The sequence below is a fragment of the Hyperolius riggenbachi genome, chromosome 2 (assembly GCF_040937935.1).
Source record: "Hyperolius riggenbachi isolate aHypRig1 chromosome 2, aHypRig1.pri, whole genome shotgun sequence".
NCBI lineage: Eukaryota > Metazoa > Chordata > Amphibia > Anura > Hyperoliidae > Hyperolius > Hyperolius riggenbachi.
This window is the reverse complement of record NC_090647.1, coordinates 559,316,713-559,340,772: the sequence shown is the minus strand read 5'-3', so window position 1 is coordinate 559,340,772 and position 24,060 is coordinate 559,316,713. Positions and strand designations below refer to the sequence as shown.

The window sequence follows — 24,060 nt, the reverse complement described above, 5'->3', positions numbered from 1 at the left end:
AGACAGCAATAAAGCATTGCACACATTTTCTCTATCAATTACATTAGCTTCTGTGATGAAATGTGCATGTTTTCACACATACAGACACACATGGTGTGCAGAAAATGAACACAGACAACTGACACACGAGTGTGCTCCCAGCCTCAGCTTATTACACTCACTCTGTCCATCTCTCAAGGAGCAGAACTGGTTCTGCAGACTTCTCCAATATTACTACAGTACACAGCTCTTGGGGAGGGGTGGAGAGGCTGGGGGAAGAACTGGTTCTGCAGAATACCAGCATCACTACAGTACTGAGCACTTGGGAAGGGTAGAGCGTATGGGGCTGGGCACTGTACAGAAGAGCATGATGCACACTGAATAGGGACTGTCTACAAATCTTTGTCTACAAAACTTTATATTATTCCTTATCAGTGGCTGAACAGATGCAGTCATTAGAACAATTGTGCAGAGAATAGAAAGCTTTTTCTCTCGGTGCCCAGACTCCTCAAGCATCACTATAGAACACAGAACTTGGGGAGGGGTAGAAAGGCTGAGGGTAGAACAGTGCTGTACAAAAGACCCTGCTGCACACTGAATAGGGACTGTCTACAAATCTTTGTCTGCAAAATGTTGTATGATTCGTTATCAGTGGCTGAGCAGATGCAGTCACTAGAACAATTATGCAGAGAGCAGAAAGTTTTTTCTCTCCTTGCCCTTAGTTGTCAGTCTTTGAGGACGGGGCCCCCTGTGGTTTCTGGGCCCCCTTGCAGATGCATCCCTTGCAGGGTCTATTGTTACGCCCCTGCTCTCACTCCTCTTGCTAAGCAGTCAATATTTTCTTTTTTTGTAAAAAAGGCAGTCCTCTTATTAAACAGACAGGTCCCCCTTATGAGTGGATCTCCTCTGAGGAGAGTGATAAACACCTAGCTGAACATCACTCTTCTTGCTGAGCCAGCAGGTATGTATACCTCTTGCACACTTTTCAGAATTGGTCTCCTCTGTGTATATGTAACTGTGCAGCATCCCAGCCCAGGATGCACACTGTTAAAGGGAACCTGAACTAAGTATAAATAAAGGAAATTGAATAAGGCCCTTTGTGTTAAAGGACAACTAAAGTGAGAAGAATATATTGAGGCTGCCATATTTATTTTCTACTAAACTATACCAGTTACCTGGCTGCCCTGCTGGTCTGTTTGGCTGCAGCAGTGTCTGCAGCCATTCCCCCCTTCCTCTTGCCCCTGTCCTTTGCTTTTCATCCTTTGCAGTCCACTCAATCCGAGTCAATTATTCCACCTTTCACTTTTAACGTGCTGTAATCTATCGTCCCCCATGTCCAATCAGCCTCTTTTAAAGGACAACTGAAGAGAGAGGTATATGGAGGCTGCCATGTTTATTTCCCTTTAAGCAATACCAGTTGCCTGGCAGCCCAGCTGATCCTCTGCCTCTAATACTTTTGGCCATAACCCCTGAACAAGCATGCAGCAGATCAGGTGTTTCTGACATTATTGTCAGATCTGACAAGATTAGCTGCATGCTTGTTTCTGCTGATATTCAGACACTACTTAAGCTACGTACACACATGCGACAGCGATCGTTCGTTGTGAACGACGAACGAACTTTTAATTGACGAAAGAACGACCTAAGTAAAGTTAGTTTTTAAAGGTGTGTAACGATCTGATCGTTAGAACGAACGTTACATCACGTAAAGCAACTATTGTGCTTGCACATAAAAATGAAAAGCTCCATGGAGAAATAGTGAAATGCGCATGTCAAGCCTAGTACGAACGACCGTTTCCAACGATGTACTACTTTTGCCAACGATCGTCGTTGGAAAAAATCCGCCAAGATAGATCGTACGTTGTTAACGATCTAGCTCGTCCGTCGTTAGACTTAATGGTCATTGGCTCCTTTTTTTAAAACGATCGTCGTTTGAAATGATCGGGGAACGGTCGTTTCAAACAACTATAGTCGCATGTGTGTACGCACCTTTAGTCAAACAGACCAGCAGGGCTGCCAGGCAACTGGTATTGTTTAAAAGGAAATAAACATGACAGCCTCCATAGACTTCTCACTTCAGTTGCCCTTTAAGACCACCAGTAATCCCTCATTCTTTGTAAGAATCCACCCCACCAACACCACATGCTCCCCCTCCGTTCTTCTTCACCCCTGCCGGGTGGGCGGCGACTTGCTGTGGTTTGTGCATTGCACGGGATGGACCCAGCTTCTGCTCATGCATCTGCATCCAGGCCGTGCATTGCAACCTCCTTTTAGTTTATTTAGTATTTATATATCGCCTTCATCCTCTGCAGAGCTGTACAGCGTATATAGTCTGATCACTTAAAACCGTAACCAAGAATTGAACTTTATCCCAATCAGTAGCTGAGCCTGATACCCCTTTCCCAGGACAAATCTTTTCCTTTTCACAAGCGGATCATCAGGGGGCTCTGTATGGCTAATATTGTGGTGAAACCCTTCCCACAGTGTGATGTCAGGACTATTGTTCTGACATCACACTGTGGGAGCCTTGTTGCATTGTGGGAAATAACAGCTGTTTACAACTGCCAAAAAAGCAAGCAGCATCTCCTTTCACTGACATCACCTGCCAGCAGTAAAAATGTCACTGTGTGATTAATGTCAGAATGTAAATCAGGGAGAGGAAAGATTTTACACTGACTAAGTCATTTATACATACCGTAGTTATTGTAAAAATGAAGCACTTTTTTATTACATTATTTTCACTGGAGTTCCTCTTTAACTGCCCCTCTGAGGGGCTCACAGTCTAATCCCTACCCTAGTCATATGTCTTGTCTAAGTATGTATATCGTGTAGTGTATGTATTGTAGTCTAGGGACAATTTCGGGGGAAGCCAATTAACTTATCTGTATGTTTTTGGGATGTGATAGGAAACCAGAGTGCCCGGAGGAAACCCACAAAGACACAGGGAGTACATACAAACTCTGTGCAGATAATGCTCATTAGCTGCCCATTAGTTATATAGATAGGCTTGCTATACTCCAGAGGTTCAGCATTAAACAAGGTGTATCGGATCAGATCGGATATGCTGAATTCTAACACCAACACGACTATGGAGGATGTAATATGGAGGGCAATCTTGCTGCAACATACTAATAACTCTTACAATTAATCTTCAAAATTGTTTATTGATTAATCAAATATACACCAAAGTACAGTTATAAAAAAGTAATACACAAAGAAATCTTCCATAGAACCAGAATACAGAGATAAGGCAGTGATGGAACAAGACTCGTTATTTGGCTGTGTAGCTCAGTGGCTCGCCCAGGGCCGGCGCTGCCATAGAGGCAAAGGGGGCAATTTCCCTAGGGCCCCAACCGCACCAATGGACCTCCCCCAACTGCTCCCCATTGCCTCGCCTGTTCTGTAGTTCAGTTGCCTTTAAATGTCTCAGCAGTCTCAGCGGCTGGTCCTCCCTGATCTCCAGCGTCAGCCACACTGCCTGCCTCTTCTCTATGCCAGCGCAGGTTATTTACACATAACATGTGCTGGATAGAGAAGACGCAGGCACCATGGCTGAAGATGGAGATCGGGATGGAGCAGCCGCCGGGACAGAGGAGAGATTTCAAGGCAGCTGATCTACTGAATCTGGGCCATGGGGAGCAGACAGGAGAGGCCATCTGGAGGGTTGGAGTGGAGTGGGGGCCCCCAGGAGCTGACTTACATAGTCAGGGCCCCAAGTTACTTTTGCCCTAGGACCCCCACGTGGCTTAAACCGACCCTGGGCCCTCCTTTATCTTACAGGCTCCAGAAGCGGGCTGCTGGAAGCATTCGATTTCAGACTGGCACTGCAGCAGAGCAACTTTCACCTGTCCGCAGGCGATTCGTCCTGTGTCTTCTCTCCCCTACTCGGGCTTCTTCCTGTTTTATCATTCCCAGGGGGCTGTGTGTCATGTCACAATCACTAGAGGCAAACCACTAGAGGCCAACTCCGGCCACTAGAGGCCACTCTGCAAACCCCGGAGGTAGGGGCGGCGGGGGGTAAAAGGGAGAAATGGGCGGCCAGGCAGTGTGCCCAGATTCTCAATATATGTCATGATGAAATCTATTGAGACTGTGTACAGCGTGTGGAGAGATTTGATCAGATAGACCAGAGAGGGAGAGGGATCTATCTGTTGCCCACATTGACCAATATATGGCCAGCTTAAGAATCCCTTTTGTTAAACAGAAATGTTTTGGTAAAACTCCCTGTTTTGTTCAGAGCATGGAGAGTTAAATTTGACTTGACCCAGATGAGGACTGAATCTCCTAGTTAAAACAGATGGCCACTTTGGGCAACTCTAGTCTATTCCACTTTCCTGTAAAAAGCAGGTATGTATGGGCGCCCAAAGTTAGTATAAAACTTAAAAAGTACTTGTGGGCAGTTGGATCTTAGCTATAGCAGAACTACGAGGTCAGGACCAGAGTTGAGGAGCTTGAAGTGTAATGGTTGGTCCTCTGGTGATGTCACTGGAAACCCGATAGATGTAACGACGAGTGGCCCATGACTGATCTATGTTCTCCACGCTCTACATCCTAAGAACTGAAGCCCAATATTTATTTTATCCTTACACCCTAATGTTTGATGATCCTTATTCTCGAAAAAAAGCCACACGAGATAAAAGGAAGCAGGATTTGGAAGTAAAAAACAAAAAAGATGGCATTTTGTGGTACAATTACTAGTGGAACTTAACAATTTTTCAGAAGATAAACATTTTAGTAGTAATATGAGAAGATTTAGCAAAGAATCAAATGTAACGATTGGACACAAGTTGGATGGAGGAGGATGAGTCTTCTAAGAATCGTCTTTGTAGGTATCTCCAATGTTGGTCTCGGAACTCAGAAGGACCCCAGCTGGTCTTTCTCACTCTTATTCAATTGAAAGGATACCAGTTCTGCTGGCTTTTTGGTGTGCGGCAGCGGAGCATACACTTTCAGGTGGGCGAATGAGTGGGGACCACACTGGACCTGCAGAGACACAAGACAAGAGTAAATTCCTACCTAATAAATCAATAAATTTATAAAATCAATCTATAACATGTGCAGTGCTGTCCAACACGTAGTATCATTACACTGTGAGCTCCAATCCACAGACTGTACAGTGCTGCACAAGTTGTCAATACTATATAAATACATAATAATATGGTAGAGGCATTACACTATGACTCAGTGGTGCTCAAATACCCCTTTTTAAAATTCGAGTTTGGTCAAATTCGAATAGTAAATTATTCGAGGTCATTCGAATATTCGAGTCGAATAATTTTTACTATTCGATTCGACCTCGGACTTCGAGCTCACTATTCGAGTCGGTATTCGAGCTAACTATTCGAGCTGACTATTCGAATTGGCCTTAAATAGCTTCCAACACTTGTTTTGAGGGTGAATGATGCAAGAAACCTCTTTTTTTCCAAGTAACAACAGCAAGTGATTATGTGGGGATGTTCCTTTAAAAAAAAATGTGGAAAGAGAAGTTGTGTCCTTAATTTTGTTCAGTAGTGTTACTGTATATACTTGTTCTTCTTCTTCTTTATCTTTCTTCTTCTTCTTCTTCTTCTTCTTCTTCTTCTTCTTCTTCTTCTTCTTCTTCTTCTTCTTCTTCTTCTTCTTCTTCTTCTTCTTCTTCTTCTTCTTCTTCTTCTTCTCCTTCCTTTTCAATATAGTCTTATTCTTCTTCACGTATTTCTCTTTTCAATTTTTTTTTAAAGAAATGCATCTATTTTTGAGCGTAACAAATAGCTGGTGGGCGCACGCATGTTGGAAGCGCCATTGTATGTGCTCCCTGGCAGTGGAAACACAAAGACAGCAGGAGGTAAATTCAGCAGCAGGAGGAGGAGGATGAGTGTGTGGCAGCAGGCAGTCAATGAGGAAGGCAGCTCGCCGTGACATAATAGCCCTGGTACCTAGCGGTGATACCAGGGCTGTAAATAAACACAACAGGAGGTCCCAGACAGCGGTCGTGCAGCCCACATTGTGTCCAATACACAACTGGGACAACACAGTTTTCAACCCGGGCACCTCAGAAAAATTAAACCTTTTTTTTTTTTTTATGGTTTTTTGGTTTTTGGTTTTGCAACCAATATAGCTATTGTTTGACGTAATAGCTGGTGGCAGAGTGGCAGCAGAAGGTAAATCATCTGTGTACCCTGGCAGTGGGAAACACAGACAGACAGCAGCAGCAGGAGGAGGAATGGAGGAGTAGGCGAGCAGCTATTGTTTGACGTAATAGCTGGTGGCAGAGTGGCAGCAGAAGGTAAATCATCTGTGTACCCTGGCAGTGGGAAACACAGACAGACAGCAGCAGCAGAAGCAGGAGGAGGTATGGAGGAGCAGTGTGAGTGTGGCAGCAGGTAGGCAGCGTGACATAATAGCCCTGGTACCTAGCGGTGATACCAGGGCTGTAAATAAACACAACAGGAGGTCCCAGACAGCGGTCGTGCAGCCCACATTGTGTCCAATACACAACTGGGACAACACAGTTTTCAACCCGGGCACCTCAGAAAAATTAAACCTTTTTTTTTTTTTATGGTTTTTTGGTTTTTGGTTTTGCAACCAATATAGCTATTGTTTGACGTAATAGCTGGTGGCAGAGTGGCAGCAGAAGGTAAATCATCTGTGTACCCTGGCAGTGGGAAACACAGACAGACAGCAGCAGCAGGAGGAGGAATGGAGGAGTAGGCGAGCAGCTATTGTTTGACGTAATAGCTGGTGGCAGAGTGGCAGCAGAAGGTAAATCATCTGTGTACCCTGGCAGTGGGAAACACAGACAGACAGCAGCAGCAGGAGGAGGTATGGAGGAGCAGTGTGAGTGTGGCAGCAGGTAGGCAGCGTGACATAATAGCCCTGGTACCTAGCGGTGATACCAGGGCTGTAAATAAACACAACAGGAGGTCCCAGACAGCGGTCGTGCAGCCCACATTGTGTCCAATACACAACTGGGACAACACAGTTTTCAACCCGGGCACCTCAGAAAAATTAAACCTTTTTTTTTTTTTTATGGTTTTTTGGTTTTTGGTTTTGCAACCAATATAGCTATTGTTTGACGTAATAGCTGGTGGCAGAGTGGCAGCAGAAGGTAAATCATCTGTGTACCCTGGCAGTGGGAAACACAGACAGACAGACAGCAGCAGCAGGAGGAGGAATGGAGGAGTAGGCGAGCAGCTATTGTTTGACGTAATAGCTGGTGGCAGAGTGGCAGCAGAAGGTAAATCATCTGTGTACCCTGGCAGTGGGAAACACAGACAGACAGCAGCAGCAGCAGCAGCAGGAGGAGGTATGGAGGAGCAGTGTGAGTGTGGCAGCAGGTAGGCAGCGTGACATAATAGCCCTGGTACCTAGCGGTGATACCAGGGCTGTAAATAAACACAACAGGAGGTCCCAGACAGCGGTCGTGCAGCCCACATTGTGTCCAATACACAACTGGGACAACACAGTTTTCAACCCGGGCACCTCAGAAAAATTAAACCTTTTTTTTTTTTTTATGGTTTTTTGGTTTTTGGTTTTGCAACCAATATAGCTATTGTTTGACGTAATAGCTGGTGGCAGAGTGGCAGCAGAAGGTAAATCATCTGTGTACCCTGGCAGTGGGAAACACAGACAGACAGCAGAAGGGCAGTACACAGCAGCCCACTGTAGGTGTAAAATGTGTGGCTGCAGGCGACGTAATAGTCAAAGTGAACCAGGCTGGCTTAGTGAGCAGGAGCCAGGAGGTGGTAAAGGGTGGTAAGGCACATTAACGATGGTTCCGGCAGCCAGTTCATGTCCCCCTCTCGCCGACAACAGGGGCCAGGAACTCGCCTTCCACCCACGCCTGGTTCATCTTGAGAAACGTCAGTCTGTCCACAGACTTGTGAGACAGACGTGAGCGTTTCTCGGTGACCACGCCACCAGCTGCACTGAAGCAGCGCTCGGACAGCACGCTGGAAGGGGGGCAGGACAGCACTTCCAGGGCGTACTGCGCCAGCTCGCTCCAGATCTCCATGCGCTTGACCCAATACTCCATGGGATCAACAGGGGCATCGCTGTCAAGCCCGCTGTACGACCCCATGTAGTCAGCCACCATGCGGGTCAGGCGCTGGCTGTGACCGGAGGAGGATGCTGCTGCATGCATCTCCTCTCTAGTCACTGCTGCCGGAGCCTCTACAGTCCTGTAGAGCTCGTGGCTGAGAGACAGCAGGTCTGTGGGGCGCTTGCTGCTGCTGGATGCAGGCACCTGCTGCTGCCTCTGTGCTGGCTGCTGGACAGTGGGGGTGGAAGGCTGGGGGAAGGCTTCCTCCAAGCGCTCAACAAGGGCCTGCTGCAAGCTCCTTATTTGTTGCGCTGGGTCTCCTCCTGCAGGCGGCAGGAACTGGCTCAACTTCCCCTTGAGGCGTGGGTCCAACATCATGCTGATCCAGATGTCCTCCCTCTGCTTCATCTGGATCACCCTGGGGTCCCTGCGCAGGCACGTCAGCATGTGCGCTGCCATTGGGAAGAGGCGGGCCACGTCTGCTGGCACATCGACGTCAGTGCTGTCCTCATCCTCCTCCTCTGCTGCCTCATCCTCTCTCCACCCCCGCACCAACTCAGCTGCGCTGTGCTGATCCCCCTCATCAGCAGCCAGGTCAGGGACCTCCACCAAGTCCTCCTCCTCCTCCCCCTCAGAGGTGGACTGCGCAGCTGGTTGCCGCTCCTGCTGGTCCAAGGCTGCCGCTCCCTGTTCCAGCAAAGCATCGAGGGCCCTGTTCAGCAGAGAAACCAGGGGCACCCACTCGCAGACCATAGCATGGTCCCTGCTCACCATGTTTGTGGCCTGCAGGAAGGGAGCCAGCACTAAGCACACCTGCTGCATGTGCCTCCAGTCATCATCGGGGACGATGGACGGAAAGTTGCTGGTCTTGTCCCTTCTCAGAGCTGCGGAAACAGTGGCCAGGGCAAGGTACTGTTTGACAGCGTGCCTCTGTTCAACCAGACGCTCCAACATCGCCAGGGTGGAGTTCCAGCGAGTCGGAACGTCAAGGATCAGCCGATGGCGTGGCAGATCCAGCTCCTTTTGCACGTCTTCCAGGCTCGCACAGGCTGCAGCCAAGCGCCGGAAGTGACGCACAACATTCCTTGCCGTTTCCAGCAGTTCGCCCATCCCCTGGTAGGTGCGCAGGAACTTCTGCACCACCAGGTACAGCACGTGGGCAAGACAGGGGATGTGGGTCAGGTTTCCCCTGTGTATTGCGGCAACCAGATTGGCCCCATTGTCGGCCACCACCTCTCCGACTCTGAGGCCTCTGGGGGTCAGCCAAATCCTCTCCTGCTCCTGGAGTTTGGCCAACACATGGGTTGCCGTCAGCTTGGTCTTCCCAAGGCTGACCAAGTGCAGCAGCGCTTGGCAGTGGCGGGCCTTCACGCTGCTGCTGAGGCGGGGGGTTTGGCCAGGTGTGCCGGAGGATGGCAGAGGATCGGAGGAACCTGCTGCAGTTCCCCTGAGCCTGCGGGGTGGCACCACCCACTGTGTTGCTGCTGCTGCTGTGCCCGCTGCTGCTCTCCCATCCTCACCCCCTTCCACCAAGCTGACCCAGTGGACAGTGAAGGACAGGTAGCGGCCTGTCCCGAAGCGGCTGCTCCAGGAGTCCATGGTGACGTGGACCCTTTCACCAACCGCGTGCTCCAGCCCTCGCTCCACATTGGCCATCACAAAGCGGTGCAGTGCAGGAATGGCCTTGCGGGAGAAAAAGTGTCTGCTGGGGAGCTGCCAGTCTGGGGCTGCGCAAGCAAGCAGCGCACGAATGTCGCTCCCCTCCTGCACGAGCGTGTACGGCAGGAGTTGGGAGCACATGGCCCGTGCCAGCAAGCCGTTCAGCTGCCGCACGCGACGGCTGCTGGGAGGCAGAGCCCTAACCACCCCCTGGAAGGACTCGCTCAAAAGGCTCTGGCGTGGCCTTTTGCTGACACGGGAATCAGCAGACACAGCAGAGGAGGCCACTGAGGACTGGCTGCCAGAACAGGCCTCAGTGTCGGCGGCAGGAGTTGCAGAGGGGGGAGGAGCAGTGCGTTTCCGCACTCCTGCTGGTGCTGCTGGAGGAGCAGGAGGGCGGGTGGCTGCTGTTGCTGCTGCTGAAGGCTGTGCAGTGATGGGTGTGGTGCCACTGCCAGCACCAGATGCCTTCAGCCTCTGGAACTCCTCATGCTGGTGGAAATGTTTAGCCGCAAGGTGGTTGATGAGCGAGCTGGTGCAGAACTTTAAGGGGTCTGCACCTCTGCTCAACTTCCGCTGACAGTGGTTGCAAGTGGCGTACTTGCTGTACACAGTGGGCATGGTGAAATATCGCCAGATTGGTGACTTAAACATCCCCCTACGGCATGGAAGCGCTGCTGCCTGTCTCCCTGTGGTGGTTGGGGGGGGGGCTTGGGTGCGGCTGGTGGTGGTACTGGCTGATGCTGCTGCTGCTGAGCCTGAGACACCAGCAGGGTGTGGGACGCTGCCAATGCTTGCAATGATGCGCCTCCTTGCAAGGCCCACAAGCGCATCCTCCTCCTCCTCCTCAGAGCTGCTGAGGACGACATCCCCTGGAGGTGGTGGCACCCAGTCTCTGTCTGTCACCGGGTCATCATCATCCTCCCCCTCCTGAAACATGTCCTGCTGGGATGAGGACCCCCCAAACTCCTCTCCTGATGCATGGATGGGCTGCTTGACTGTCGCCACAGTCTTGCTGTCCAATCCCTCATCCCCCAAAGTGCCCATCAGCATCTCCTCCTCAAGATCGCCAACAACAGCAGACAATTTACTCATGATGCCTGGGGTCAAAAGACTGCTGAATGACAGGTCGGCGAGTGACGGTGAACTGGCCTCCTCCCCAGACCCTGCTGGGCGGCTGCTGCGAACAGGGGTGGTGGTGGTGGTGAGGGTGGAGGCCTCGGATGCAGAGCTGATGGCGGGCTGCTCATCCTCCGTCATGAGTTGCACCACAGTGTCTGCATCCTTTTCCTCAATGGGACGTTTCCGACCCGGCTGGAGGAAAATGGGAGCAGGTGCTACACGCTGCTGCTGCTGTGTCTCTGCAGCGTGAGTTGCAGATGCTCCTGCTGGGCGGCGCCCAAGGCGTCCACGGCCAGTGGCTATGGGAGGAATGTTAGCCACTGACGCTGCTGCTGCTGCTGCGGAACTGTGCATGGTGGCGCGCCCGCGGCCGCGGCTTGCCACAATGCTGCTCCCTCTCCTCCTGATTCCCTTGCTGCCCTTCCCCTTGCCCAAACCGCGCTGGCTGCCACTTCCAGACATCTTCAATGTTTTGGGCGTATAGACAAAAGTTTTTTAAAAGGGCGGGTGAAAAGTGGGGTACTTTAATGGAGTGGGTTGGTTGGTGAGGTGACTGAGTGAGTGTCCCCTAGTACAGTAAGTAAGTAGTAACAGTCAGGAAGTACAACTAGCAGTTACAATAATCAGTAGTAATCACAAGTAAATTTAGTGTGTGTACACTCAGACAGTGAGTGCCCGCACGCAGGAGCTAGTAGCCTATGAACACAGTGACTGAGTGTCCTAGACTCCTAGTACAGTAAGAGTAAGTAGTAACAGTAAGTAGAACTAACTAATTACAATAATCAATCAGCGATCAGAAGGAAATGGAGTGTGGGTGGTGTGTGTACACTCAGACAGTGAGTGCCCGCACGCAGGAGCTAGTAGCCTATGAACACAGTGACTGAGTGTCCTAGACTCCTAGTACAGTAAGAGTAAGTAGTAACAGTAAGTAGAACTAACTAATTACAATAATCAATCAGCGATCAGAAGGAAATGGAGTGTGGGTGGTGTGTGTACACTCAGACAGTGAGTGACCGCACGCAGGAGCTAGTAGCCTATGAACACACAGTGACTGAGTGTCCTAGACTCCTAGTACAGTAAGAGTAAGTAGTAACAGTAAGTAGAACTAACTAATTACAATAATCAATCAGCGATCAGAAGGAAATGGAGTGTGGGTGGTGTGTGTACACTCAGACAGTGAGTGACCGCACGCAGGAGCTAGTAGCCTATGAACACACAGTGACTGAGTGTCCTAGACTCCTAGTACAGTAAGAGTAAGTAGTAACAGTAAGTAGAACTAACTAATTACAATAATCAATCAGCGATCAGAAGGAAATGGAGTGTGGGTGGTGTGTGTACACTCAGACAGTGAGTGCCCGCACGCAGGAGCTAGTAGCCTATGAACACAGTGACTGAGTGTCCTAGACTCCTAGTACAGTAAGAGTAAGTAGTAACAGTAAGTAGAACTAACTAATTACAATAATCAATCAGCGATCAGAAGGAAATGGAGTGTGGGTGGTGTGTGTACACTCAGACAGTGAGTGACCGCACGCAGGAGCTAGTAGCCTATGAACACACAGTGACTGAGTGTCCTAGACTCCTAGTACAGTAAGAGTAAGTAGTAACAGTAAGTAGAACTAACTAATTACAATAATCAATCAGCGATCAGAAGGAAATGGAGTGTGGGTGGTGTGTGTACACTCAGACAGTGAGTGACCGCACGCAGGAGCTAGTAGCCTATGAACACACAGTGACTGAGTGTCCTAGACTCCTAGTACAGTAAGAGTAAGTAGTAACAGTAAGTAGAACTAACTAATTACAATAATCAATCAGCGATCAGAAGGAAATGGAGTGTGGGTGGTGTGTGTACACTCAGACAGTGAGTGACCGCACGCAGGAGCTAGTAGCCTATGAACACACAGTGACTGAGTGTCCTAGACTCCTAGTACAGTAAGAGTAAGTAGTAACAGTAAGTAGAACTAACTAATTACAATAATCAATCAGCGATCAGAAGGAAATGGAGTGTGGGTGGTGTGTGTACACTCAGACAGTGAGTGCCCGCACGCAGGAGCTAGTAGCCTATGAACACAGTGACTGAGTGTCCTAGACTCCTAGTACAGTAAGAGTAAGTAGTAACAGTAAGTAGAACTAACTAATTACAATAATCAATCAGCGATCAGAAGGAAATGGAGTGTGGGTGGTGTGTGTACACTCAGACAGTGAGTGACCGCACGCAGGAGCTAGTAGCCTATGAACACAGTGACTGAGTGTCCTAGACTCCTAGTACAGTAAGAGTAAGTAGTAACAGTAAGTAGAACTAACTAATTACAATAATCAATCAGCGATCAGAAGGAAATGGAGTGTGGGTGGTGTGTGTACACTCAGACAGTGAGTGACCGCACGCAGGAGCTAGTAGCCTATGAACACACAGTGACTGAGTGTCCTAGACTCCTAGTACAGTAAGAGTAAGTAGTAACAGTAAGTAGAACTAACTAATTACAATAATCAATCAGCGATCAGAAGGAAATGGAGTGTGGGTGGTGTGTGTACACTCAGACAGTGAGTGACCGCACGCAGGAGCTAGTAGCCTATGAACACAGTGACTGTCTGACTGAGTGTCCTAGACTCCTAGTACAGTAAGAGTAAGTAGTAACAGTAAGTACAACTAACTAACAATAATCTATCAGTAATCAGAAGGAAATAGAGTGTGTGTACACACAGACAGTGAGTGAGTGCACACACGCAGGAGCTAGCTAGTAGCCTATAAACAGTGACAGTCAGTGAGTGTCCTACTCCTAGTACAGTATAACTACAATACTATTAGTAAAGGACAGCAGAAATACTGGTATAGATGAGAGAAATAAACAGAGGACAGCTGCCCACAGAGGCAAGGCCCCCCTGAGGCCTAAACCTGTAAGCTTGCAGCAGCTGCCTGTCTCTAATGTAACACACAAGCTACTAACTAAAATACAATGTCTATCTAACTAACAACAATATAGGTGTATATGGCAGGTGTAGGTGAGCAAAAACGCTAGGTAAATGATCACAATAGAGCACTTGCTAAGCCAAAGCACAAAGGAGCAACTCTCTCTCTGTACAAGTCTCAGGCAAGCATGGAGAAACGGAACATGGCGGCCGCTATTTATAGGGTAGGGGCTGGCCAGGGTCCCCCTCTGTGATTGGCTGCCGTCAGAGGGCCTGGGAGCCCTCTGATTGGCTCTAAGGACATCAATCTGGGCTATGACGCTATTCGAGCTCGGTACCGAGCTCGAATAGCGCCGTTTGCTCGAATAGCTCGAATAGTGAATGGGCTATTCGAGTGTACTCGGATAGCCCATTCGAATAGCTACAGCTATTCGGAGCTCGAATACCGAGCTCGGATAGCTGAAAAAGAGCTCGAATATTCGAGCTACTCGAATATTCGAGCTCTGCTGAGCACCACTACTATGACTATGGTACAAATTAGATTGTGAACTCCTCTGTAGAAAATCAATGATATGACTATGTACTCTGTAATGTGCTGCACAAGATATCAGTGCTATATAAATACATAATATTAATACGGTAGGACATTAGACTATAACTATGGCAGGATTAGAGTGTGAGCTCCTCTGAGGAGAGTCAGTGACATGACTATGTACTCTGTAAAGTGCTGCAGAAGAGGTCAGTGCTATATAAATACATAATGATAATATGGTAGGACATTAGACTATAACTATGGCAGGATTAGAGTGTGAGCTCCTCTGAGGAGAGTCAGTGACATGACTATGTACTCTGTAATGTGCTGCAGAAGAGGTCAGTGCTATATAAATACATAATGATAATATGGTAGGACATTACACTATGACTATGGTAGGATTAGATTGTGAGCTCTTCTGAGGACAGCCAGTGACATAACTATGTACTCTGTAATGTGCTGCAGGAGATGTTAGTGCTATATAAATAATAATTTGGTAAGACATTAGCCAATAACATTAGCCAATTAGACTATGAGCTCCTCTGAGGTCAGTCAGTGACATGACTATGTACTCTGTAAAGTGCTGCAGAAGATGTCAGTGCTATGTAAATACATGATAATAATAATATGGTAGGACATTAGACTATGACTATGGTAGGATTAGATTGTGAGCTCCTCTGAGGACAGTCAGTGACATGACTATGTACTCTGTAATGTGCTGCAGGAGATGTCAGTGCTATATACATAATAATAATAATATGGTAGGCAGAGCAGGGACAAGGTCCTCCAGCACCCAAGGCTGAGACACCAAAGTGTGCCCCTCCATCCCTCCCACCCCAGCTGTCACACACTGATTGCTATTAGACTAAGAGGGCCACAGGGCCCACAACCTCCCCAACACCTTAATATCTAGTTATCTGGCTTGCGGTCACTGCTATGTATCCCCTTTTCTTATTTCTTTCTGCTTCATACACAATTAGGAATGACAGCTGAATGAATTCTGCGCCCCCTCCTACACTGCGCCCTGAGCCTGGAGCCTCTCCAGCCTATACATCGGCCCGGCCCTGATGGTAGGACATTAGACTATGACTATGGTAGGATTAGACTGTGAGCTCCTCTGAGGACAGTCAGTGACATGACTATGTACTCTGTAATGTGCTGCAGAAGATGTTAGTGCTATATAAATAATACTTTGGTAAGACATTAGCCAATGAAATTAGCCAATTAGACTATGAGCTCCTCTGAGGTCAGTCAGTGACATGACTATGTACTCTGTAATGTGCTGCAGAAGATGTCAGTGCTATATAAATACATAATAATAATATGGGAGGACATTAGACTAGGACTATGGTAGGATTAGATTGTGAGCGACTCTGAGGACAGTCAGTGACATGACTATGTACTCTAATGTGCTGCAGGAGATGTCAGTGCTATATAAATGCATAATAATATTAATAATAATATGGTAGTGTGAGAGATAGCGGAGCCGCCGCCAGAACGCACATGGCGGCGGACTCCGCATCTCAGACAGGGGCCTCCGCACTCCTGCCGGCGGGTGGAGTAGGGCAGACGGCGGAGTCCGTGAGCTCGGCGGACTCCGCCGCACAGTTGCTGCCTGGGGGGGGGGGGGGGGGGGGGGGTCGCCCGCTCTCTCACCGGCTCAGAGTCTCCGTATTACGCGCGTGAGGAGACAGGAACTTTATTACTCCAGAAGAGGAGTCAGCTGACCAGGCCGGTCAGCTGACTCCAGCAGTAGTCTGGATTGGCTGGCGCTCTGGGGCGGCGCTGAGTAGCTCTCTTGCTACATATAGGACTTGCTGGTCAGTAGCAAGTTGTCTGCTGTCGTGAATACTTAGGTGTAAACGCTCAGACCTTAGCTCAGTCCCTAGGTGTTGATACCAAGGACGTCACACCTCAGTTAGGATTATATTGTATATTTATCTGTGTTTTGACTCTGGCTATCCCTGACTACTCTCTTCTCTTGCCGATCTTGTACCTCTGCCTATCTGATTCAAAGTTGCCGACCCTGCCTGTTTACCGACTCTGAATCAGCCCTCCGTTTCAGTACTGTTGCCGTCTCTCTGTTGCCGAACCTCTACTTGTCTGACCTTTCTCCCTCCAGTGGAACGTCTCCCACTGGTGGGCTATCTCTGAGGCTTGCCTCTCCGAGACGCCTGCCCTAGCAGACGATTACTGCCAGGGGCCGAGATTCCTCTCTCTGCCTAGGGTTGCCAGGTGTCTGGTTTTACACCGGACAGTCCGGTTTTTGTGCGCTGTGTCCGGTGCAAAAAGGCATGCTAAACCGGACAATTAAGTTGTCCGGTTTAGAGCCCGCCCCGCAGCGCAGGAGGAGAACAGCGCAGCAGAGAGAGAGAGCTGGGAGCAGCGGTGGAGAAGGGGGGCAATCTCCCCCCCCTTCCCTCACCTTAGGGTGCTCTCTCTCCCCCGCTGTCTCCTCCAGGATGATGTGCAGGCTGGCGAGTGGCTGCAGGCGGAACTTACCTCTGTGTCGCTTCAGCGCCGGAAGTTCGGGTCCCGCAGCCGCTGAGATTCGACTCAAAAAAGATCCGGATCAAAGATCCGAATCATTCATGAGCCGGACAACACTAATCAGTCTGAATAGTGTTGTCCGGCTCATGAATGATTCGAATCTTTGATCCGGATCTTTTTTGAGTCGAATCTCAGCGGCTGCGGGACCCGAACTTCCGGCGCTTGCGACACAGAGGTAAGTTCCGCCCGCAGCCACCCGCCAGCCTGCACATCATATTGGAGGAGACAGCGGGGGAGAGAGAGCACCCTAAGGTGTGGGAAGGGGGGGGAGATTGCCCCCCTTCTCCACCGCTGCTCCCAGCTCTCTCTCTGCTGCACTGTTCTCCTCCTGCGCGGGGGGGGGGGGGGGCACCTGGCTACCTAACCTATTCTGGGCACATATAGCCCCTGGCTACCTATTCCGGGCACATATACCCCCTGGCTACCTATTCTGGGCACATATAGCCCCTGGCTACCTATTCTGGGCACATATACCCCCTGGCTACCTATTCCGGGCACATATAGCCCCTGGCTACCTATTCCGGGCACATATAGCCCCTGGCTACCTATTCCGGGCACATATAGCCCCTGGCTACCTATTCTGGGCACATATAGCCCCTTGCTACCTATTCTGGGCACATATAGCTCCTGGCTACCTATTCTGGGCACATATACCCCCTGGCTACCTATTCTGTGCACATATAGCCCCTGGCTACCTATTCTGGGCACATATAGCCCCTGGCTACCTATTCTGGGCACATATAGCCCCTTGCTACCTATTCTGGGCACATATAGCTCCTGGCTACCTATTCTGGGCACATATACCCCCTGGCTACCTATTCTGGGCACATATACCCCCTGGCTACCTAATCTGGGCACATATACCCCCTGGCTACATATACTGGGACATATATACCCCTGCCTACATATACTGGGCACATATATCCCTGGCTACATATACTGGGAACACTGGCTGTTTTTCATTATGTGCATTTAGTGGTGAAAAGCTGTCTCTTTTGTGCATTTACTGGTGAAAAGCTGTCTCTTATTATGTGCATTTACTGGTGAAAAGCTGTGTCTTATTATGTGCATTTACTGGTGAAAAGCTGTCTCTTGTGCATTTACTGGGGAAAAGCTGTCTCTTATTATGTGCATTTACTGGCGAAAAGGTGTCTCTTATAATGTGCATTTACTGGTGAAAAGCTGTCTCTTATGTGCAGTTACTGGTGAAAAACTGTCTCTTATGTGCACTGGACCAGTACTACTGGTGAGGACAGTTAGTGACATGGCTATGTACTCTGTAATGTGCTGCAGAAGATGTCAGTGCGATATAAATACTATAAATTTTTTTAAAAAAAAGCCCATTGCTTAGCCCCACTCTACATAAAAGTGCGCTTCTGACTCCGCCCCTAACTCCACCCCCTGTCCGGTTTTCTCCATCAGCCGACCTGGCAACCCTATCTCTGCCTGGCTTGAGGATCTCACACACGGGGTTCCCATTCAGAGGTAACCACACCTCTGAGGAATTACCGTGTGGTGGATATTTCCACATACGTGCAAATTATTATTGTCTCATTGTCAATTGACATTGTCATTGTTGTATTGGGCATCCAGAGGTTAGTTGCGCTTGTATTATTGGTGATTCTGCAGATCATCAATAATCGGGTGACATCTGTATTATTGGCGATACTGCAGATCAACAATAATCGGATTCTCTCTGGTTGCTTACACCGATCCTTACAGGTAGGACATTAGACTATGACAGGATTAGATTGTGAGCTCCTCCGAGGACAGTCAGTGACATGACTATGTACTCTGTAAAGTGCTGCTGAAGATGTCAGTGTTATATAAAATAATAAGAATAATAATAATGTGCTAGGACATTAGAATGTGACTATGGTACGATTAAATTGTAAGCGCTCTGTGGACAGTCAATGACATGACTATATACTCTGGATAGTGCTGCTAGAACTAAATAAGAAAACATAATATTTGCATAATAATGCTAAAATGATAATAATAGTTGAACCTTTTCATACATCTATAAGGGCCTCCAAATGACTTCATTAAGAAATTAATAAAAACAGTTACCTTGGCAATGTAATTAGTCCCAGCAACAACCTGTGATGTGTACGATATGACCCTGAACTCGGAGGCATTGACGCCCGATTTCTTGAGAAAATCCGCCTTCACCTAAAAATAAAATTTAGACAGAATTTACAGCTACCAAAATATATATATACTGTATGTGCTTTTATTTAAGTTGAGGGTTTTTTTTTGTGTTGCAAAATTGAACCAACTAATTTTTTTATGCTACAAAAATAAAAAAATTAAAAAAAAATGTCACTGTTTGCCCGCCGTCGCCCCCTGATCACATGATTCATTGTTAATTATCATAACCACACCCAAAAGACATCTGAGGTCTGTTGAGTGAAAAGAATGTAGGTAGATTTAGTTCAAATCTAAGTGGTGCAAGCCAGCAGAGACTGGTAATGGCATGCTAATAATTACAGCTTGACTATTCTTGACTAAGGAAATATTTACACGAAACAATGGATGCAAAACGGTATTTTTATTGTAAAGGACAACTGAAGCAAAAGTGATATGGAGGCTCCAATATTTATGTCCTTTGAAGTAATACCAGTTGTCTGACTAACCTGCTGGTCCTCTGCCTCTATTAAAGAGACTCCGTAACAAAAATTGCATCCTGTTTTTTATCATCCTACAAGTTCCAAAGGCTATTCTAATGTGTTCTGGCTTACTGCAGCACGTTCTACTATCACCATCTCTGTAATAAATCAACTTATCTCTCTCTTGTCAGACTTGTCGGCCTGTGTCTGGAAGGCTGCCAAGTTCTTCAGTGTTGTGGTTCTGTGATGCATCTCCCCCCTCCAGGCCCCTCTCTGCACACTGCCTGTGTATTATTTAGATTAGGGCAGCTTCTCTCTTCTCTCTTATCTTTTATAAGCTGGATAAATCCTCCTCTGAGCTGGCTGGGCTTTCACATACTGAGGAATTACATACAGGCAGAGCTGTCTGCACTCTGCAGGAAGAAACAGCCTGACACTTCAGTGGAAGATAGCTGCAGGGGGAAAGAAACACACAAATGATCTCTTGAGATTCAAAAGGAAGGGTGTATACAGCCTGCTTGTGTATGAATGTATTTTCTATGTGTGGACATACTGTACATCAACCTACTTCCTGTTTTGGTGGCCATTTTGTTTGTTTATAAACAAACTTTTAAAAACTGTTTTTAACCACTTTTAATGCGGCGAGGAGCGGCGAAATTGTGACAGAGGGTAATAGGAGATGTCCCCTAACGCACTGGTATGTTTACTTTTGTGCGATTTTAACAATACAGATTCTCTTTAATGTTCGCCATAGACCCTGAACAAGAATGCAGCAGATCAGGTGCTCTGATTGAAGTCTGACTGGATTGGCTGCATGCTTGTTTCTGGTGTTATTCAGCCACTACTCAGCCAAAGAGATCAGCAGGACTGCCAGGCAATTGGTATTGTTTAAAAGGAAATAAATTATCTCCCAATGGTCCCTCTTTTGGCGGGAAAGTCCCTCTTTGGGGACCCTGTCTCTCTGTCCCTCTTTCTTCCTCATTTGTCCCTCTTTCAGGACTGTTGGACAGACCAGGGGTAAGCAGAAACTACGCCCAAACGTAATTACGCATCGTAATTCATAATTACGCATCGTAATTCATAATTACGCATCGTAATTGTGAAGCAAAGTTTGTAAATTACGTGTAGTCCACATGTATAGTGTGAAGTCGCTTACGCCTGTGCTATACGCGTACATTTGAAAATAACACAAAGGCATGCACATCAAACTCATGTACGGGATATACGCTTACAAAAATATGCATTGTCAAGGGGAATTTAACGCACAGTTAATGTATGCAGACATTTTTCCGCATACAAACATTAGAGTTGGGCCGAACGGTTCGCCTGCGAACGGTTCTATGCGACCTTCCGTGGTTCGCGTTCGCGTCCCGCAGGCGAACTTTTGCGGAAGTTCGGTTCGCCCCATAATGCACCATGAGGGTCAACTTTGACCCTCTACATCACAGTCAGCAGGCCCAGTGTAGCCAATTAGGCTACACTAGCCCCTGGAGCCCCACCCAGAGCCGGGACAAGGTCCTCCAGCACCCAAGGCTGAGACACCAAAGTGCGCCCCTCCATCCCTGCCACCCCAGCCATCAAACACTGATTGCTATTAGACTAAGAGGCGCCACAGGGCCCACAACCTCCCCAACACCTTAATATCTAGTTATCTGGCTTGCAGTCACTGCCATGTATCCCCTTTTCTTATTTCTTTCTGCTTCAAACACAATTAGGAATGACAGCTGAATGAATTCTGCGCCCCCTCCTACACTGCGCCCTGAGGCTGGAGCCTCTCCAGCCTATGCCTCGGCCCGGCCCTGGCCCCACCCCCCTTATATAAGGCAGGCAGCGGCGGCCATTACGGTCACTCGTGTGCCACTGCCTGCCTGCATTAGTGAGAGTAGGGCGAGCTGCTGCACTGTCTCTCATAGGGAAAGATTAGTTAGGCTTAGCTTGTCCCTGGCTGCATACCTGTTCTGTGAACCCACCACTGCATACCTGTTCTGTGAACCCACCACTGCATACCTGTTCTGTGAACCCACCACTGCATACCTGTTCTGTGAACCCACCACTGCATACCTGTTCTGTGAACCCACCACTGCATACCTGTTCTGTGAACCCACCACTGCATACCTGTTCTGTGAACCCACCACTGCATACCTGTACTGTGAACCCACCACTGCATACCTGTTCTGTGAACCCACCACTGCATGCCTGTACTGTGAACCCACCACTGCATACCTGTTCTGTGAACCCACCACTGCATACCTGCTCTGTGAACCGACAACTGCATACCTGTACTGTGAACCCACCACTGCATACCTGTTCTGTGAACCCACCACTGCATGCCTGTACTGTGAACCCACCACTGCATACCTGTTCTGTGAACCCACCACTGCATACCTGTTCTGTGAACCCACCACTGCATACCTGTTCTGTGAACCCACCACTGCATACCTGTTCTGTGAATCCACCACTGCATACCTGTACTGTGAACCCACCACTGCATACCTGTTCTGTGAACCCACCACTGCATGCCTGTACTGTGAACCCACCACTGCATACCTGTTCTGTGAACCCACCACTGCATACCTGTACTGTGAACCCACCACTGCATACCTGTTCTGTGAACCCACCACTGCATGCCTGTACTGTGAACCCACCACTGCATACATGTTCTGTGAACCCACCACTGCATACCTGTTCTGTGAACCCACCACTGCATACCTGTTCTGTGAACCCACCACTGCATACCTGTTCTGTGAACCCACCACTGCATACCTGTACTGTGAACCCACCACTGCATACCTGTTCTGTGAACCCACCACTGCATGCCTGTACTGTGAACCCACCACTGCATACCTGTTCTGTGAACCCACCACTGCATACCTATTCTGTGAACCCACCACTGCATACCTGTACTGTGAACCCACCACTGCATACCTGTTCAGTGAACCTGCCACTGCATACCTGTACTGTTCAGTGAACCCGCCACTGCATACCTGTTCTGTTCAGTGAACCCGCCACTGCATACCTGTTCTGTTCAGTGAACCCGCCACTGTATACCTGTTCTGTTCAGTGAACCCGCCACTGCATACCTGTTCTGTTCAGTGAACCCGCCACTGTATACCTGTTCTGTTCAGTGAACAGTTTGGTGTGTCAGTGTGAAGCAGTACCTTAATTACACTACCTGATTGATGTATACACATGCAAGATGTTTTAAAGCACTTTAGGCCTGTCATTTAGCATTTAATATGATTTCTGCCCTTAAAACGCTGCTTTGCGTCAAATCCAGATTTTTCCCGGGGACTTTTGGCGTGTATCCCACTCCGCCATGCCCCCCTCCAGGTGTTAGACCCCTTGAAACATCTTTTCCATCACTTTTGTGGCCAGCATAAAAAATTTTTTTTCAAAGTTCGCATCCCCATTGAAGTCTATTGCGGTTCGCGAACTTTAACGCAAACTGAACCTTCCGCGAAAGTTCGCAAACCCGGTTCGCGAACCTAAAATCAGAGGTTCGGCCCAACTCTAACGAACATAAGCGCCCGCAACAACTACATTCAGCTTACGCGTAATTGCGTAATTTAATGAGTAATTCGTTTGACAACTGTAGGTGGAAGCTGGTTACACATACGTAATTCAGCTACGCGTAATTGCGGAAAATTACACGTAATTAAACGTAATCATAGTTTTCTCATTACGAGCAACTCTAGTACAGACCTATGTAAATATGTGTATTTTATCTACTGAAAAATTTGTTTGACTCTAAACTTTATTCCCGTCCTTTAAATTGAAGTATTTCTTATTTTCAAAAGTTAATATGAAGGAAAATGAACCAGGATAGAAGAGAACCAGTGTGGCTCGAATTATAAAACCACATATTTTTCTTATGAAATATTTATGGGATGCGTGACTAGGGACGTGATTAAGGGTGTGGCATGGGCGGGGCTTAAATGTCCCTCTTTCTTATTTTAAAAAATTGAGAGGTATGTAATCGCAGCCTCCATATTCTCATAGCTCCCAACTGTCCCTCTTTTGGAGCCCTGTCCCTCTGTCCCTCTTTATTTATTTAATTTATTTATTTATTGTATTTATAAAGCGCCAACATATTACGCAGCGCTGAACATTTCCTCCTCATTTGTCCCTCTTTCAGGACGTTGTCCCTCTTTCTATGTAAATATATTTATTTCTCTACTAAAAATGTGTTTGACTCTAAACTTTAATTCCATCCTTTATATTGATATATTACTAATTTTAAAATGTTAATATGAAGGAAAATGAAACAGGATAGAAAGGACCAGTGTGGTTTGAATTATAAAACAATATATTTTTCTTATGAAATCTTTATGGTATGCATGACTAGGGAGCGTGATGGGGGTGTGATTGGGGGTGTGGCAGGGGGGTTGCTTAAGTGTCCCTCTTTCTCATCTCAAAAAGTTGGGAGGTATGATATTCTAATCACTACAGTTGTCCTGCAGTATAAGATGGACTAATTTCCTCTTCCTACAGTTAGCTGTTTGGCCACAAGATGGCGTATGTATAGTCTAATTCCTTAGTCATCCTGGTTTTTTTTTTTAAAGTGACACTGAAGCGATAGAAAGAAAAAAAAAAGTATGGTATAATGAGTTGTATGTGTAGTACGGATAATTAATAGAACATTAGTAGCGAAGTAAAAAGTCTCATATTTTTATTTTCAGTTATAT

At 47.7% G+C, this 24,060-nt stretch overlaps 1 protein-coding gene across 4 annotated transcripts in view; it reads right to left on the bottom strand.

Annotated features, from left to right (window-relative positions):
• Positions 1–3,151: 3,151 nt before the first annotated feature.
• Positions 3,152–24,060, bottom strand: part of LOC137545143 (cystatin-A1-like) — a 123,840-nt gene continuing 102,931 nt past the window's right edge. For all 4 annotated transcript variants that reach the window (XR_011026002.1, XM_068266254.1, XM_068266255.1 and 1 more), the window contains 2 exons: positions 18,837–18,938; positions 3,152–4,962 (listed from right to left, as the gene is read on the bottom strand). Coding sequence is in view for 3 of the 4 variants with exons in the window: in XM_068266254.1 (XP_068122355.1) it covers positions 4,834–4,962; positions 18,837–18,938 (231 nt within the window). In the remaining variant the exon portion in view is untranslated. The remainder of the gene's footprint in view (positions 4,963–18,836; positions 18,939–24,060) is intronic.